Source organism: Vombatus ursinus, unplaced genomic scaffold (genome assembly GCF_900497805.2).
Source record: "Vombatus ursinus unplaced genomic scaffold, bare-nosed wombat genome assembly UNPS02010193.1, whole genome shotgun sequence".
NCBI lineage: Eukaryota > Metazoa > Chordata > Mammalia > Diprotodontia > Vombatidae > Vombatus > Vombatus ursinus.
The window spans coordinates 6,151,222-6,170,830 of NW_020949971.1; the positions used below are offsets into that span (position 1 = coordinate 6,151,222).

General features: G+C 40.4%; 1 protein-coding gene across 2 annotated transcripts in view; it reads left to right on the forward strand.

Moving 5' to 3' along the window:
* Window positions 1–19,609, forward strand: part of MYOZ2 (myozenin 2) — a 51,066-nt gene that overhangs the window by 19,525 nt on the left and 11,932 nt on the right. For both annotated transcript variants that reach the window (XM_027853755.1, XM_027853756.1), the window contains exons 3-4: window positions 280–449; window positions 16,709–16,838. In XM_027853755.1, the coding sequence (XP_027709556.1) occupies window positions 280–449; window positions 16,709–16,838 (300 nt within the window). The remainder of the gene's footprint in view (window positions 1–279; window positions 450–16,708; window positions 16,839–19,609) is intronic.

A 19,609-nucleotide genomic window follows, 5' to 3' on the forward strand; every position in this document is an offset into this window, starting at 1 on the left:
AGAGAGAGAGGAGAGAGGGAGAGAGAGACAGAGAGACAGAGAGAGAAAGAGAGAGAGAGGAGAGAGGGAGGGAGAGGGAGAGAGAGAGAGAGGAGAGAGGGAGAGAGAGACAGAGAGACAGAAAGAGAAAGAGAGAGAAAGGAGAGAGGGGGAGAGAGAGAGAGAGAGAGAGAGAGAGAGAGAGAGAGAGAGAGAGAGAGAGTACTACAGATGCTGAATTAAGCCAACGTCCAGAAACACTGAGCAAAGGGTGACCAGGATCTTGTGTCTTCTTTGCAGAAGTAGATGGTATGGACCTGGGCAAAAAGCTCAGCATCCCCAGAGACATCATGCTGGAAGAACTGTCAGTGCTCAGTAATCGAGGGGCCAGATTGTTCAAGAGGCGCCAGAGGAGATCAGAGAAGTACACATTTGAAAACTTCCATTGTGAATCCAAAGCAGAAATGAACGTGAGTATCTACAGTGGGGTATGTGTGGGTTTCCCAAAGGGGAACGTGGAAGTAGGGGAAAGCCACGGTATCTTTCAAACCAATAAAAGCACAAAAATTGTCATGGGAGGCTGACTGAGCAATTTTTAGTAAAATAACAAGTGTCCAGAAAGAGGATGAAGAATGACTGAATATACACTTGGTCATCTGCTCCCCAGCCCTTCCCCAGCATTCACATGTTCGTTATAGCTGTTGCCTCACTTCTAATTCAACTCTCCAACTTTATCAATCAATCAGCCATGAAACAAGTATCTATTCCTTTTTTAAAAGGTAAATTTTGATTGGTAGCTCTTGTTTTTACATCACCTACATTTTCCTAAGTATCACTCCCCCTGAAGACAGCCCTCTGCTACCATGGGAGATAGAGGAGTTTAAGGTAGTTTCCTCATTTTCGCGGAAATTACATTATCACTGGGAAGATGAGACTAATTGTATGTCTGTCGCCAGAGGCATAGCCTAGCTCATGTATGGAAAGGAAAAAAGGATGGAAGGAGGAAAGAAAAGGAGAGGAGAGGAAAGGGAAGAAGGGAGGAATGAAAGGAAGGAAGAAAGGAGGACGGAGGGAAGGAAGGGAGGGAGGGAAGAGAGGAAGAAAGGAGGGAAGAAGCAAAGGAGGGAGAGAGGGAGGAAGGAAAGGAAGGAGGGAGGGAAAGAAGGGAAAAAGGAAGGGGGAAGGAAACAAGCATTTATTAAGTGCCTGCTATGTGCTAAGTGATTTACAAATAATCTCATTTGATTGTCACAACAACCCTGGGGGTTAGGTGCTTTATTATCCCCATTTTATAATTGAAGGAACTGTGGCAGAGAAAGGTTATGAGAGACTTGTCTAGGGAAACACTGCAGGTAATTGCCTAAAGTCCAATTTGATTTCAGGGTTTTCTGACTCCAGGTCCAGTGTTTTATCCACTGTGTCACCTAATTATTTCTAGATAGAGAACTAGAACTGTCAGGGAGACCCGGGTTCAACTCCTACATTGAACATTTACTAGCTGTGTGAACCTGATGCACTACCTTACCCTCATCTGTTAAAAGAATGAACTGGAGTCAGAAGTCTCTAAAGGTTCGTCCCTTCTAACCAATCCCACCTCTGTCATTTAATATCTTTTTGACCTTGGGCAAGTCCCATAACCTCTCTGGGCCTCAATTTCCTCATCTGCAAAATCAGGGAGCTGCACTCATTGACCTCTAAGTTCCCTTCAGATCCTAAATCTTTGACCCCTTGTCTGATCACCAAGGAATAAACGTTTCTGGCCATGATCATGGGTTCTCAGTTGTGTGGTAGGGTCAGTGAGCTCTGTAGGATATCAGAGAAAGGAGCTGTGAAGAGAGGCTGGGGCAGGCAGAGAAGGCCTCACGGAGAAGGTGGACCTTGGGCTGAGCCTGGAGGGTGGCTAGTGGTCAGAGGCGGAAGGCAAGGCGTCGTCTGGGGTAGGACCTTCTGTGAATGAAGGATGCACAAAGACGGCAGCCGGTTCACAGGACTGGGGAGTCACAGCCTGACTCAGATGGAGGACGTCTGCTGGGAGGAGTGGGAAATAGGCAAGGAAGTGGTGCAGACTGGATGTCCTGAGCACACAGAGGCAGGTAAGAGAGACTCCTGAGGAGAGGAGGCCCTGGAGGGAGCAGTGTTTAAGGATGACTCATTTGGGAATGACACACAGAATGAATAGCACAAATAACTAACATTTGTCGAATGCTCTGAGGTTTGCAAAGCACTTCCTTCCCATTGGTTATCTCCTTTAATCCTCACAGCAACCTTGGGATGGAGGTGCTATCATATTCCCATTTTATAGGTAAGGAAACTGAGGCAGACGAGGTTCAGTGACTTGACCAGGATCACACAGCTAGTAAGTGTCTGAAGTAAATTCAAATTTGGGTCTTCCTACATCTAAGTCCAGTGCTCTACTCACTGAACTGCCTAACTGTCCCCCACTTTGTAGATGGGGGTATTTGGAGTCAGAAATCCACTAGGAATCTGTTAGCAGAGTTTGGACTAAAGAATATAAGAGGAAGGGATGGAAACAAGAGTCATTTAGAAGGAAAAAACAAACAGAAAGGAGTAATTGGATTGATTTAGAAAATAAAGGAAACTGAGTCAAAGATGACTCCAAGTCTGGGAACCTGAATGATTCAGAGAGTGCCTATAAGCTCCTGCTCCATCTCTGGGCTCTGTCTTTCTGAAATTCACCTTGGTCATGTTTGGAGCCCTTCTTAAACAGTACTGAAGGGAGGATAGAATCTGCTGACTTCTTTTCCACTTTTTTTTCTCTTTTGATCCAAATCTTGGATTTCACTGGGGTGGGAATGTTCTAATGTTGAATGTCTTTTATGAACTTAGACTCTTACATGATCATGGCTGCGTCCTTGCCGAAGGCCACACAGTGAGCATGTCTCAGGGACAGGACTAGAATCCAGGTCTTCCTTAACCTAACTTCAGTCCTCTGATCACTGTCATGCTGCCTTCTCTACCATAGTAACAAAATGCCCTCCTTTCTGATGAAAGCATCGTGACTTTTTTGAAAACCATTATGTAGTTTTATGGATGACTGGGGGAGAGGAATAAGGGGGGGGGGGATTTCAGCAATATAGAAATAAAAGAAACCAATAAAAATTATTTAAAAAAAGAAATTGATGAGTAGTCTGCACCCTCTGAAACCTCTGTCTATCCCAGATAATATGAATTTCCAGATACCTTGTCTAACAAGGTTGGATAGTCTGACCTTGAGCCCATCCAAGCAATTTAAGAACAATAATAATAACTTAAAAATTTAATATTTTATTTTTCTCCAATTACATGTAAAAACAATTTTTAACACTCATTTAAAAAAATTTTGAGTACCAAATTCTCTCTCCTCCAATAACTTTATAAATTCTCTCTCTCTTCTCTCTCTCTCCCCCCCCCCTCTCTCTCCCCATCCATTCACCTATCCATCAATCCATCTACCACCCATCCATCCATCTATCCATCCATCTCCTGATAAAAGGGTTCAGCTAAGGTCTCAAGGATTGGCAGTCTTTTATCGTAGGAAGAATATTAGCTTGAAGTCAGTGGATCTGAGTCTGAGTCACAGATTTGCTACTTTCTAGATGTTAAGCAAATAAAACCCCTCTCCTCTAAGGGCCTCAGTTTCCTCACCTACATGATGGAGGTGTTGCACAACATAACTCCAGCTCAGAAGCCTAGCTCTTCATTGATAATAAATAGTGTTTTCCTCCATGTAGGTCAATGTGGGAAACTTTTAGAAATAACCCAAATGTGTGTATGACCAGCCTCTACCAGCAGAGCTTAATAGTAAAAATAGTTTGGGTTATGTAGCATCTTTTCCCTATAGTACTTAAGCAAATTCTGTAGCAATTTTTTCATCCTTTCCACATCCCTAAGAAAGTAGACTCATGGAATCAATCAGTCAGTCAACAAACAAGCATTTCTCAAGCACTTAATACATACCAGACACTTTGCTAAGCACTGGGGATCCAAAGGCAGTGATGAGGGACCAGTGATGTATCAAGGACAGAACTACAGTTTACAAACACCATCTGCATCAGCTTCACCCCTTCTCAATAGATAGGTAGCAAATCAGAACCTGACAGCATTTGCCTGATGACCACCAAGAAGTATAAGATGTCCATGACTGTCGAGTTCTTTTTGAAACCAGTTGTCCAGAGTCCGTCCCTTTGATGTCACTTGGCTCTGCAAAGATATTTCTGTTAACCTTGAATCCCCAGGGTAGATGATCAAAGGGTTTCTGATGTATGATCTCAATATCTTTCCATCTGCATGGGAACGGCATGTCCTCCTAGACGTGGCATGGAGCCTGGAGTCAGGATGCCATGTTCTATTTCTGACCTCACCAGCAATGCTCTGGGAGAACTCCAGAAAGGCGCTGCAGTCCAACCTATTGTGGCCACAGATAGCTAGCTGGTCTTCCATCTGTCTTGCTTGGTATCTTCAGAAGAGAACTAAGAATAAGAGAACATCTATTTCATGCTTTGGAAACCTTGGAATGAAAGTGAAGTTTATCTTCTAGGAAACAAAGACTGGAACGATCCTAGATTTGGAGATACAAAGAACCTGAGAGGCCATCTGGTTCAACTCCCTCATTTCCAGATGGGGAAACTGAGGCCCAGAAAGGTTAAGTGATTGCCAAAGGTGACATTAGAGGTGAGATTTGAACTCAGGTCCTCTGATTCCAGGGCTAGGGCTTATTTCACTGTATGAAAGAGGCCTCAACGATCATCTCATTCAACCATGTCATTTGTAGTTGAGGAAACAGGTCAAGAGGGAAAGTGGTAGCAAGAAGGCAAACTGACTGAAGACAAGGCTTTTTGACTCTCAGGGCAGTGTTCTCTTTATAATAACAAGCTATATCTCTGTGCTATTTAAATATAATGATTCCTTTCATACCAACCCCAACATGCACATACTCACATACACTCACATGCACACACATATACTCACATACATGCACACACTTACATACATTTGCATGTATACACATATGCACACATAGACATTACTCACATACTTGCCCATAAACACTTAAACACACACAAATGGGCCAATACACACTTTTCAATAAAAGAGTCAATAAAAAATAAAATGTTTTCTTGCAGGCTTGAAATGAGGTACAAATTGATATGTTTCTTGAATAATTTTTTTTTAGCAAAACCAGTAACAATGCACTTGATAGCAGATTATCAGTGATCTAGTGGAAAGAGCCCATTGGTCTCAGCCTCAAGCCAGCATTCAGAACTGGCTCTTTCACTTAGTAGCTGGGCAAGCCTTTTAACCTCTCCGAGTCTCAGTAAACTGGGGTTCTAACTTAGTACTGCCTGCCATAAAGGATTCTTATGAGGAAAGCATGTTATTCATTTTCACCTGCTATTAAAAACATTTTAAGACAAGGAAAAATCATTGCAACTATGTCAAGTTAGCCATTCAGTCGCCAAGTCAGGTTGATTCTACCTACCTGATTCTCTCATGCATCCTCTTCCCTCTACTCACAGACATGCACCTGATACTAATCATAAATGAAATGGATAGAGTGCTGGACTTAGAATCAGGAATATGTGAGTTCAAATCCCACCTCAAATACTTATTTGCTGTGTAACCCCGGTATAGACACTTAAGCCCTGTTTGCCTCAGTTCCCTCATCTGTAAAATGAGGAATAGCACCCACTTCTCGGGGTTGTTCTGAGGAACAAATGAGATGATAATTGTATTAGCACAATGTCTGGCATGTAGTAAGCACTACGTAAATGTTAGCTATTATTAGTTATTATTATTATCTATAAAATAAAAGAGTTGGGCTCCATGATGGTAATGGGATGATCCATGATGATTTCTAAGGTCCTTTCTCCTTTATTATGCTACAACCTAAATTCAAATTTTGCTTCTGATATTTTCTAGCAAATCACAATAGAGTTCTTTGAGGTATTCTGATTTATGTTTTGAGATAATCAGACTTATACTACCTACCTCATACAGTTCTTATGAGGAAAGTGATTGAATAAACTGAAAGCTCTTTAGAAATGCAAGCTATCGGTATTGTTTTGTTGTTAACTTTTTTCCACATTAATGAACATCCTTTATGTCAAATCCAGACCCAGTTATAAAGCCAGTCAGACTGCATGCCCCAGTCATCTCCTGACATTGTGAAGGATGGCTTGAGGCTTTGTAGTATGGATAAATGTGAAATCATGTGACCCTATAATTATGTCTAGTGTGCTCTTAGCAAAATATGTCTGTGGCCCCAAGAGAAGCTGCCTAAAACCATCCCAACCTCATCTGACTGTCTGGGATTAGATAATCATCCTCTTTCAGCACCAACAGAAAGGAAGTTACCCAACAGGTATGTCTTGGAATAAAAGAAAGGGAGGGGACGAGACAATTCCTCAAATAGTTGAATATGCGCAGAGATCTCTGAAACACAGGAATGATGCCAATTATTAATCTCTTCCATTTACTCTGCTAACCCATAGACAGAATTTGTAATTATAGTTTGGAAAAATAAAAACCAAATCACTGTGGCAGCATATTCTTAGGAACTTCTGCTATTACAGGCTGAGTGCCTGTGTCCCAAATGACGGTTCATGATTTCATACATGGATCCCAGGGTCTCAGGGCTGAAAGGAGAACTCAGAGGTCATCAGCTGGTCCAACCCAGACCTAAACAGGAATTTTCCCTACACCATTCTGGAGGAAGAATCTAGAGGCATTTCATTTAAAGAAAAGAAGACTGGGGCGGAGGTGAAGTGGGAGTGATGATAGCTGTCTTCAAGTTTTTAAAGGGTCACCACAAGGAAGAGGCATAGATTTCTGCTTGGCCTCAATGGGTAGAACAAGAAGTAGTGTGACCCTGGGCGAGTCCCTAACCTCTCTGGGCCTCAGTTTGGGTTCCAAGATGCAGATTTTTGGTCAATATAAAAAGAAACTTCCCAGTAATCTCAATTGTCCAAGAGGGAGGTGGGCTACCTCAGGTAGTGGTGGCTTATGTCTCCCTTCAAGCAGAGGTCAGATGATCACTTTGGGGAAGATATTAAAGAAGTGATTTTCAGTTGGGTATGGGTTGGACTAGATTACATTGGACTGTTATTAGGCTCTGTTGTTGGCCAGTCCCTTCAGTTGTGTCCAACTCTTCATGACTTCATTTTGGGGTTTTCTTGGCAGAGATACTGGAGTGGTTTGCCATTTCCTTCTCCAGCTTATTTTACAGATGAGGAAACTGAAGCAAACAGGGTCAAGTGACTTGTCCAGGGTCACACAGCTAGTATACGTCTGGGGCCAGGATTCTTCTTGATTCTGAGCCCAATGCTCTATTCACTGTTCCACCTATTATTATGCTATGGAAACATAGACATTTTGCTAGGAAAGACCTCGAAGGCCACCTAATCCACATCCCTCATTTGACAGATGAGGAAAGTGAGGCCAAAGGAGGTTAAGTGAATTGCCCAAAGTCACACAGCTAGTAAGCCTCCGAGGCCACTTCTCATTCTGTTTGTCTGTGATTCTGCACTTTTGATGTCTTGTTATCTAATCCTAGACTCAAGACCACTACTGATGGGGATCCCATTACCTCCCATGATAGTTTATTCCATTTTTCATAGAACCACGTATCTGGCCGTGCCAGTTTATTTTTCTTCAAAAACCTGCTATGGCTCCCTATTGCTTCCCAAGTGAAGTTCAAATGGTGGAGCACCAGAGGACCCTAGATTCAGAGCTGAAAGGAACCTTAGAGGTCATTGAGCCTAACTCCCTCATTTTTCAGATGAGAAAATGGAGGTCCAGAGAGGCTAATGACTATCACTCAGGTAGCAAGTGTCAGAGGCAAAAGATGAACCTAGCTCCTCAGACACCTAACCTTAACCCTAAATTCAGTGCTCTCTCTGTTGCTCTTTGAATAGTTCTAACTGTCCAGAAGATCTTCCTTAAAATTCAGACCAGATCTCCCATTCCAAAACTCCCATCCATTGCTCCTCACTGTACATTTTATCAAACTACAAGGCAATGTTCCCATCATATATTAGTTGAGTCCTTGTTCAATCATCCCTTGGGACTGGATTTCAAATGGAAAAAAAAGAGGCAGAATAGTAACAAACTAAAAGAACTTTCCATAAAAGACTCAGAGAATCTGAGTGGTGCCAATAATATCCGGCTCTGGAAACTGAACGTCAGTGGGTTCTCATATGAGGTAGAAAAGCATCCATCTCACTAATTAAAGTTATACGACCCTAGGCTGAAGGACTCTTTTTCTATCTCTCTTACACAGAAGAGACCACACTACTCAGTGCTGATTTTTTGTAGGTTTAAGTTACACAACAATAGCAAAACCTGGGACAGAACCCAGCTGACTGATTCCTAGAATTCCTGGCACTTAGCACTAGACTAGACAGTGTGATGAGGGGGAGAGAGTACTGGGCTAGAAGTCAAAGGACCTGGGATGGATTAAATAACTTCTGAGATCCTTTCTAGTTTCAGATAGATAGATCTGTCCACATCCAGATTTTCTGCCATGGGCTCCAACTGTCTCCATTCTACCTTTAATGTTTGTGTATGACCTTAAGCAAGCAGTTCTAGCTTTGAGGGGAGTGGAGGGAAACAGAAGATAAATTGGTTATAGGGAAATAAAACCCAAGATAAGTAAGGGAATAGTAAGAGAGTACTTAGATGGCTATGGTGAAGTCAGGTCATCAAGGCCAGAGGAGTTACTTTCCAAGGTACTGAAAGAACTAATCACTAGGAGTCTTCAATCACTTTCAGTGATCTACCAAAAAAAAAATGTGAAGAATGTGAGAGGATGTCACAGGATTGGAGAAGAGCTAATGTTCCAATATACAAGAAGTAAAAGAGAATGAAATCTGTGAATGGGCTTTATCCACCAATTCTGGGAAATTCTAGCACATAATAGGAAAGGGGTGGTTAGTGAAAATTCAGAAAGGAAAATAGTGATCACAAAGAGCCAGAATGGCTTCATTAAGAACAGATCATGCTAGATTATCCTATTTCCCTTTTTAAATAGGGTTTCTGGATATATAGATAGTGTTTACTTAGACTTAAACAAAGTACATCACGGTCTTTCATTTTAATCTTGTGGAAAAAATGGAGGCAAGTGGTTTAGATGAATGGACAGTTAAGCAGATTTGAAAGTACTTGAATGACTAGACCCAAAGAACAGTCAATAATGGGTCAATGTTGTCTTAAGGGAAGCTTTCTAGTAGATTTGTACTTGGGTCTATTGTCTTTGATGTTTTAATAAAGGGCTTGAATGCTTACCAGATTTGTGGATAACACAAATCTGAAGCAGGATGGGGTGGGGTATGTGTGAAAGATATAACATGTTGGATTACAGAATCAAGAACTGAAAAGAACTCAAAAGATTAGAATTCTAGGTTGATTCTAAGACAATATAATTTAATAGGAATCAATGCAAAGTCTTGCACTTGGGTACAAGAAATCATTTTCACAAGAATAAGACGAGAGAGGCATGACTGGAAACCAGATCATCTGGAAAAGGTATAGGGAGTTTAGCAAACTGCAGGTCAACAGCAAACTTGACTTGAATTAAATGCGATATGTCCAGAATGGTCAGACCACATCTCTGCAGCATTTTATTTAGTTGTAGGGCCACATTTTAAGAAGCGCCTTTAGAGCAACCAAAGAGGTAAGATGCCTTGAGAAATTGCCATACAAAAATTAGTTGAAGGAGCTGGATATTTTCAATCTTAAGAAGAGAAGGCTTAAGAAGAAGAGAAGGAAAAAACTTCCTAACAATTAGAGCCATCCCAAAGTGGAATGACCCATCTCACAAGATTCTCTCTCATTAGACTTCTTCAAAGAAAAGATGATTGAGATTGCTCTTAAAAGAAATTTTTGATCAAGTATGGGTTGGACTTGAGAATTCAGAAGCCCCTTCTAATTCTGAGATGCTATAATAATTTGGTTTAATTTCAGTAGAGAAGGTAGATATTTCCCTTGAGGTCTCACATTAACTTGGACAAGTGAAAAGCTATGGCAATGAGCTATCCCTGCCTGGTCAAGAGCCGGAGGATTTAGCAAGGCCATTAATGTTGATTTTCTAGTCTTGAATTCATGGATCAATTTCCTAGATTTGAAAAATAAATTCTCAGTATAGTGATTTTCTTCTCTAACTCCTCAGAAAATGCAAGTACATTTTATTTACAAGCATCATTTGGGGATGGAAGGAAAGGGAGAAAAATTATCCTCTAATTTGTGGAAATCCAAAAGAGTTTTAAAAGTATGATTCCATTTGTTTTTATAATAACACTTTCAGATGACTAGAAGTATTATCCTGATTTTAAAAATCAAGAAATTGTGACAGATATTATTTTTAAAATTTTAATGTTTTATTTTTTCCAATGATACATAAACACAATTTCTCACCTTTGCTTTTTTTTTTTTACAATTTTGAGTTCCAAATTCTCTTTCACCTTCCCTCCCTGCCTCCCTAATTGAGAAAGCAAGCAATTTGATAAAGATTATATGTGTATAGTCATGCAAAACATATTTCCATATTGGTCATGTTGTGAAAGAAAATATAGACAAAAAAAAGAAAAATAAAGTTATAAAACAGTATACTTCAATCTGTCTTCAGATTTTATCAGTTCTTTCTCAGCTCAGAGATATTAAATGAATTTCACAAGTTCATAGGTGAGTTAAAGGGAGAGTCAGAACTAGCCCACATTTTAATCACCTGCCTTTGTGGAAACGAAACCAAGTATTTGAGTTAATCCAATTTTTTACAAACTATGTTCCATGATGTGAAATGTATTATGATTGGCATGAAATAATGAGCAGTTTTAGCAACCACATGATGGGGGAAGGATCAAGGAAAGGTAGATGAAAAGAACACCTAGAATCAAGAACAATTATAGAATTAGAAAGGACTTTAGAAACCATCTGGCCATAATTCCAGGATAAATATACTGGGATGTATGAACATGTATTTTTCCCACCAAAAAAAGTTGTTTTCTCCGCATGGGGGATATTAAAAATGTAGTTGACAGCATTTCCCAATGATAATAAAACCCAAACCTCCAGCACCGACCCCTTGTGAATTCACCCCATTTAAGCACAGAGGAGACACTGGGCTCTCAGAGTGATGCCAATGAAGCTCAAGCTCTAGCAGACCCTACCAACCTGGTACCAAGCTTGGCTAAGATCCGGCCTTGCAAGGGCAAAGAGGCTCATAACCAGGTCGGCCACAAGGTGGAATATTTTTAGACCCCGAACTCTCCCAGACCATCTATTAAGATTAAGTCAAGGAACAATTGAAATGGGCAGGACTGGAGGAAGCACCTGTGGTGATAAAGGAATCAATCCTTAGATTATTAAAGTAGCAGAAGAGATTTCTTATGTAATAATATAGGAGGAAGAGAGAGAAAGACAGAAAGTGACAATCACGGCAAAATCACTTCTAGAAGTCTATTAGAGTGGGCCATTTTTGTTTGTTTGTCTGTTTTTGCAATTATGTAAAACATTTCCATATTAGTCATTTTGTGCAAGAAAAAAATGAAAGAAGGAAAGTGAAAAATAGCGTGCTTCAGTCTATATTCGATCAATATCAGTTCTTTCTCTGGAGGTGGATAGTATGCTTCATCACTAGTCCTTTGGGATTGTCCTGCATCATTATATTGCTAAGAATAGCTAAGTCATTCACAACTCTTCATCGTACAATGTTGCTGTTACTGTGTACAGTGTTCTCCTGGTTCTGCTCACTTCACTCTGTATCAGTTCATGTAAGTCTTTCCAGGTTTTTCTGAAATCATCCTGCTTGTCATTTCTTATAGCACAAAAGTATTCCATTACAATCATATACCACAGTTTGTTTAGCCATTCCCCAATTGATGGACATCCCTTTGATTTCCATTTCTTAGCCACCACAAAAAGAGTTTTTATAAATATTTTCATATAAATATGTCCTTTTCTCTTTTTTTTTGGCTGTGTTTGGGAAACAGACCTAGCAGTGGTATTACTGGATCAAAGGGTATGCCCAGCTTTATAGCCCTTAGAGCATAGTTCCAAATTGCTCTCTGGAATGGCAGGATCAGTTCACAACTCCACCAACATTGCATTAATGTCCCAGTTTTCCCACATCTCCTCCAATATCTAACATTTTCCTTTTTTATCATATTAACTACTCTGATAGTTATGAGGTGGTACCTCAGAGTTGTTTCAGTTTGCATTTCTATGGATAGCTTTGATTTATTTGTCTGAAAACTGCCGGTTCATATCCTTTTACCATTTATCAATTGAGGAATGATTTGTAGTCTTATAAATTTGAATGAGTTCTCTATATATTAAAACAATGAGACCTTTATCAAAGGTACTTGTTGCAAATCCCCCCACCCCAGTTTTCTGCTTTCCTTATAATTTTGGTTGCATTAGTTTTGTTTTTGCTAAAACTTTTTAGTTTTACATAATCCAAATTATCTATTTTACATGTTGCAATGCTCTTTATATCATCTTTGGTCTTAAATTCTTCTCTTATCCATAAATCTGACAGATAAACTATTTCATACTTTTTCAGTTTGCTTATGGTATCACTGTTTATGTGAAAATCATGTAGCCATTTTGACCTTATCTTAGTATATGGTCTATATGTTGGTCTGTACTTAGTTTCTACCATAATGTTTTCTAGTTTTCCCAGCAGTTTTTGTCACATAACAAATTTTTGTCCCAACAGCTTAGATGTTTGAGTTTATCATATACTAGATTACTAGTCATTTATAATCATTTCCTATAACGTAATTTGTATCTAGTCTATTCCATTGATCCATCGTTCTATTTCTTAGCCAGTACCAGATTGTTCTGATAATTACTTCTTTATAACACAGTTTGAGATCTGGTACAGCTAGACCACCTTCTTCCACAACTGTCCTCATCATTGGTTCCCTTGATATTCTTGAGCTTTTCCTCAAGATGAATTTTATTATTTTTTCTAGCTTTATAAAATAATTTTTTGATAGTTTGATTAGTATGGCACTGAATAAATAGATTAATTTGGGTAGAATTGTCATTTTAATTAAATTGACTTCACCTACCCATGAGCAGTTAGTATTTTTCCAATTGAATGGATCTGACTTTATTTGCATGAAAAGTGTTTTATACTTGTGTTCATATAGCTCCTAGATTTGTCTTGGCAGATAGACTCCCAAGTATTTGACATTGTCTACAGTTATTTTAAATGGAATTTCTCTTTCTATCTCTTGCTGCGGGACTTTGTTGGTAATATATAGAAATGCTAATGATTTCTGTGAGTTTATTTTGTATCCTACAACTTTGCTAAAGTTGTTAACAATTTCAGGTAGTTTTTTAGTTGATTCTCTAGGATTTTCTAAGTAGAACATCATATCATCTGTGAAGAGTAATAGATTTGTTTTCTCGTTGCCTTTTCTAATTCCTTTGATTTCTTTTTCTTCTCTTATCACTATAGCTAACATTTCTAGTACAATATTAAATAATAGAGGTGATAATTGGCATCCTTGCTTCACCCCTGAGTATATTGGGAAGGCTTCTAGCTTATCCTCATTACAGATATTGTTTGCTGATTGTTTTAGATAAATATTACTTATCATTTTAAGGTAAGCTCCATTTAATCCTACACTCTCTAGTGTTTTTATAGGGATGTGTGCTGTATTTTGTCCAGAATCTTTTTTTTTTAATTTTTTTTAAGGCAGTTGGGGTTAAGTGACTTGCCCAGGGTCACATAGCTAATAAGTGTCAAGTGTTTAGTCTGAGGCCATATTTGAACTCAAGTGCTCCTGATTTCAGGGCCGGTGCTCTATTCACTGCACCACCTAGCTGCCCCGGTATTTTGTCAAAGGCTTTTTCTGCATCTATTGAAATAATCATATGATTTCTGTTGGGTTTGTTACTGATATTGCCAGTTAGTCTGATAGTTTTCCTAACATTGCACAAGCCTTGCATTTTGGGTATACATCCCACCTGGTCATAGTGTATGATCCTTGTGATATATTGCTGATATCTCTTTGCTAGTATTTTATTTAAATTTTTGCATGAATATTCATTAGGGAAATTGGTCTATAATTTTCTTTCTCTGTGTTGGCTCTTCCTGGTTTAGGTATCAGCACCATATTTGTGTCTTAAGAGGAATTTGGTAGGACTCCTTCTTTGCCTATTTTTCCAAATAGTTAATATATTATTGGGATTAAGTGTTCTTTAAATGTTTGGTAGAATTTGCTTGTGAATCCATCTGATCTTGGGGATTTTTTCTTAGGAAGTTCATTGATAGCTTGTTCAATTTATTTTTCTCAGACTGGGTTATTTAATTATTTTATTTCTTCTGTTAATCTGGGTAATTTATATTTTTGTAGATATTCATCCATTTCATTTAGATTGTCAAATTTATTGGCATATAATTGTGCAAAAGAGCTCCTAACAATTGTCTTAATATCCTCTTCATTGGTGATGAATTCACCCCTTTCATTTTTGATACTGGTCATTTGCTTTTCTTCTTTCCTTCTTTAAAATCAAGTTAACCAGTGGTTTATCCATTTTATTTTATCTATTTATTCATAAAACCAGCTTCTAGTTTTATTTATTAGTTCTGTGGCTTTCTTACTTTCAATTTTATTGATCTCTCCTTTGAATTTCAGGATTTCCACTGGTGTTTAATTGGGGATTTTTAATTTGTTCTTTTTCTAATTTTTTAGTTGTTATGTTGAGTGGGCCATTCTTCCTGGCTCAATGGCCAATCCTCTTTGACACCACCCCCACTACTCCCCAAGGAATCAACCAGAATCAACTGGCCAATCATTTCCTTTAGGAAGGGTGCCAAAGCATGGGCTCATCCCCACATGTGCTCCATGGGACACCACCTTCCCCCAGACCCCAGTCTAGAAGATCAGGTGGATTTCCCCAATTACTTCATTAAGTCTACATATACATATATTGGCAGCTATGTGGTGCAGTGGATAGTGCACTAGGCCTGAAGTCAAGAAGATCTTAGTTCAAATCTGACCTTAGTTACTTACTAGCTGTGTGACCCTGGGCAAGTTGCTTACCCAACTTGCCTCCGTTTCCTCATCTGTAACATGAGCTAGAAAAGGAAATGGCAAACCACTCCAGTACCTTTGCCAAGAAAACCTCAGATGAGTTCACGAAGAGTTGGGCATGACTAAAACAACTGAACAACAAAAAATACAAACAAACATATATATTCATAATGTACCAGTAAAGATGCTTTGTTTCGATTCAGTTCAGCTGAAATAAAGAATGTCCTTGTTTTTGTTTGCCTTTCATACCTTCCTTGTAGGGAGTCACTGACAAATGGAAAGAAGGCTGTAATTTAGGTTGCATCTCATAACTAAAATAAGGCCCTGCTTGGCCACCATAAGGCATGACTGTGTATTTAAACAATAACCGCTGGGGTACTTGGTGTTTCCTGTCAACTAATGACTAACTGGAAAGAGTAGATGCTCCAGCCTGTCATTAATCCCCAGGAAACGGCCCACCCTTGAGTAGGCTGGTGTGGCTATTTTAAGACATCAAGGTTGGCAGCTTGATTGGAGCCTCAGGTGACACTGGTTTCAGCATTGCCTGGTGAGAAGGAAGAGTAAATGAATTCCCCCCAACATTGGTCAAATAGTCTGTCTTAAATGCAGTGAAAATGGGTTTAGAAGATCTTTCCTGGAAGGTGAACAAATCAGTCATTAAGGTCTATGGAATGCTAGAGTTTAGGATATATCTGGTCAGCCCCAGCCCTCTGATCATGTTTGACCTACCCCACGTCCTTCCCACCCCACTCCCATCTTCATGCCATACTTGGGGCTCCTGCTGCCCTCTTCAAACCAGAGTCCAGAGACCATGCCCTGGAGGAACTGAGCTGATCAACTTTAGAGCTCCTGCCCTGGGGCTATGCTAGTCGATGGTTGTTGGTTGTTCTTGACCCCATTTGGGGTTTTCTTGGCAAAGATGCTGGGATGGTTCGCCATTTCCTTCTTCAGCTCGTTTGACAGATGAGGAAACTGAGGCAAACAGGATGAAGTGACTTGCCCAGGGCCACACAGCTGCTAATAAGTGTCTGAGGCCAGATTTGAACTCATGAAGTGGAGTCTTCCTGATTCCAAGCCCAGTGATTTGTCCACTGAACCACCTAGCTGCCTGGGCATGAATGGACAGAAACATATTACCAATGATACCTCGCCCACAAAAAAGGCATAAAAACGTTAACGCAGAACACATATGAGCACAAATGCACAGACTAGTTACAAAGTGAGAGTGCCGGTTAACCCATGGATGTATAATAAAAACCCTCAAATATACTCATTGACTACAGTCAGGTGGGGTAGTGGCTATAGGATTGGGCCTGGAGTAAGGAAGACCTAAGTCCAAATCTAACCCCAGACACTGGTCACCATGACACAGGGCAAGTTACTTATCTTCTGTCTGCCTCAACTTCTTCATCTGTAAAACAGGGATGATAACAACACCTACCTCCTAGGGTTGTTGTGAGGATCACATTAGTTAATATTTGTGAAGCACTTTGCAAAACTTAAAGTGATATATAAATGTCAACCATGATTATTGTGGTGAATTATCAACATCCCACGAAATTCAGAAGAGCTAAATCACAACTGTAAAGACAGATGGAGTAAGCATCCTGTGTCAGCGATGATGTCCTCTCTCGATGGGTCTGATATTGATAAGGGTTCAGCAGTTTCCTTTTGCTCCCATGCAGTACAGGATCGCCATGCAGAATGGAACTCTGGATGGCAGCAGCATGGAAGGGGGCTCCCAGCGTGGCCCGCTGACCCCTCCTAACACACCAGACCCCCGGAGTCCACCCAACCCAGAAAACATCGCACCAGGTAAAGAGCCGTCACCTGCAAGAAAGGTGTGGGGAGCCTGCATTCTACTCACTAAACTGTGGGGCTTTCCCCATCAGATCTCTCTCCCTTTTAGCAGCATTTTAAACTGTAAGCCCAATCCAGACATGGATGATTGAGGCCAATTCTCTCTAGATGTTGGTATCATACTTTTTAAACAATTCAGTCAGTATCCACATTGATACATCCTTTACGTAATAAGAGGTGGCTTTTACATTGTGCTCTAAGGCTTGCAAAAGTGTTTTTCAAATATCACCTCCTTTGATTTGGGGAGACCAGGTGGAACAGTGGGTAGAGAACCCAGCCAGAAGCCAGGAAGACTCATCTTCCTGAGTTCAGCTCTGGCCTCAGACACTTACTAACTGTGTGACCCTGGGCAAGTCACTTAACCCGGTTTGCTTCAGTTTCATCTGTAAAATGAGCTGGAAAAGATAATGGCAAACCACTTCAGTATTTCTTCCAATAAAATTCCAAATGGGGTCATGAAGAGTCAGACATGACTGAACAACAACTGTTTTACAAATGAGGAAACTGAAGCTGAGAAATTAAGTAATATGCCTTGGGTCACACAAGTAATAAGTGTCTGAGGTTAGATTTGAACTCAGGTCTTCCTGACTCCAAGTTCAGTACTTTGTCCACTCTAATACCTAAATGGTTTCACATATTCTCAACCACTTTCCTGCATCATGAGGAGGACTCATAAATACAAATATACTGTCCCATGGGAATGCATGCTTGTGTATGAAATAAAATGAAAAGCAAACCCATGCTCTATAAATGTAAATTAATTGGAAATGTTAGTGAAATCTGAACTATGAAGGCTTTTACCATATCGAAATCCCAATCTGATTCATTTATTAAGTGCCTTCCCTGCGCAAGGCCACTGGGGAAACAAAGTCACACAAAAATGTCTCTGCCTTCACTGGGGATGATGGGGACCATCACTTGCTACTAAGGAAAGACCATCTAAAGCAGGTGATTTGCCCACGTTCATTCACACAGATGCTAAGTGTCCGAGGAGGAATTTGACCCCAGGTCTTCCTGACCCCGAGTCCAAGGCTCTCTCCCATGCTGTTCGGTGTTGTTAAAAACAAGGCAAGGGCCATAGACATGGAACAAACAGTCCGAGAGAACCAAGATGAAGTGAAGCCACCAAGGTGTTGGAACAGGACAAGTTGCACTGAAAAGATACCTTTTAAGATGAAAGATGGAAGGAGAAAAGAAAGGAAGGGAGGTGGGAAGGAGAGCAGAGGGGAAGAATTTAAGATAAGGAGTTTTCCCTAAGTCCCAAGCTCTCACCACCCAAAACTGGATGATGTGGGAGTGGAACCAAGTCTATTCTTGACTTCCTATGGCCTTCCTTCCCAAATACACTGAACTCCAGATTTATACCCAATTTCTTTGTCACTCCTTTTCTATTGCATTTATGACTTTTCATTTTCTCTTTTTGGGTGGAGGACAGATTGAGGCAGTGTGGTTTAGTGGAAAGGTTGCTGGATCTAGGCACCAAGAAGACCCAAGTTCAAATCCCATGCCACATCCTTCCTGGCTGTGTTACCCTGAGCGGGACACTAAGCTCCTCAGAGTCTGTCTTCTCCCCTGGAAGCTTCCACACCATAGCTATCTCCACTGAGGCTCTCATCTCTACCCTTTCCCCACGACAGCTTTAGACTCTGTCCCTGGAACCACCCTTGGCTCTAATCAGTCAACTCTGGTCTTATCCTGTGGGCATCCAAGCCTCCACAGCATCTAGGAAGGCCATATTGCACCCTCTTTTCAGCTCCCTTTTAATGTGTTGTCTGGAAGCTTCTGATGACCAGGGACTTTCTTGTTTCTTTATATTGTCTCCTCAGTACTTAGCATAGTGCCTGGTGTACAGTAACGGTCTAATAAATGCTTTCAAATTGAGACCTGTTAAAAAGCTTCAAAAGGCCAAGGTCTCCCACTGCATCCTAGGCCATCTCCAGTTGTCCTGATCTATATCTTGCCACTGAACCCAGACGACTCCAGAGGAGAAAGTGAGGCTGGTGACTTTGCATGGTCTTGCCTCACTTAAATCCAATTCACTTGCATGTCATGGCAGCACCTCCCTGATGTCATGGTCCTCTTTGAGAATGAAGGACAAACAGTAACAAACAACAATAATAATTGCTTTATCTATCTATGGTCATCTATCTATCTAAAATAGGGTTAATTCTACATCAAAGAGTCACCATGATTTGACAATGAGATGATGTACATAAAGCAGTTTTCAAACCTGGAAATGTCAGCTGTAAGTAAACGGTCAAAAACAGTCACCATAGGTCTGTGGAGTCTCAAACACAGGGGGATCCCAAGAAGCCTAGAGGCCAACAGACCCTTCCCTCAAGGAGCTTACAATCTAATACCAGAGAAAGTCAAACACATGAGCTAGACTGTCTATATACAACTAGACTGTGTATACATAGCATACATAATAAACCACGTCTAAGGATGGGGATAAGGGATTGGACCTGGGATTTGGTAGGTACAGGGAGCACTCACTTGGGGAAATCCCTCTACCAATGGAGTTGTGTATCTCCTCTGCAAATTTCTGGTCTTAGAGTGGCCCAGGGTCCTTAGAGGAGAAGTAACCCACTCGGAATCATACAGATGTTATGTGTCAATACATACTCTACACACTGGGCCAAACGGTATAGTGGGGAATCCAGTTACAGGCAGTGGAGAATCCCAAACCTTGTTATTAGGTAAAACAATATGAAAAATGAGTGTTT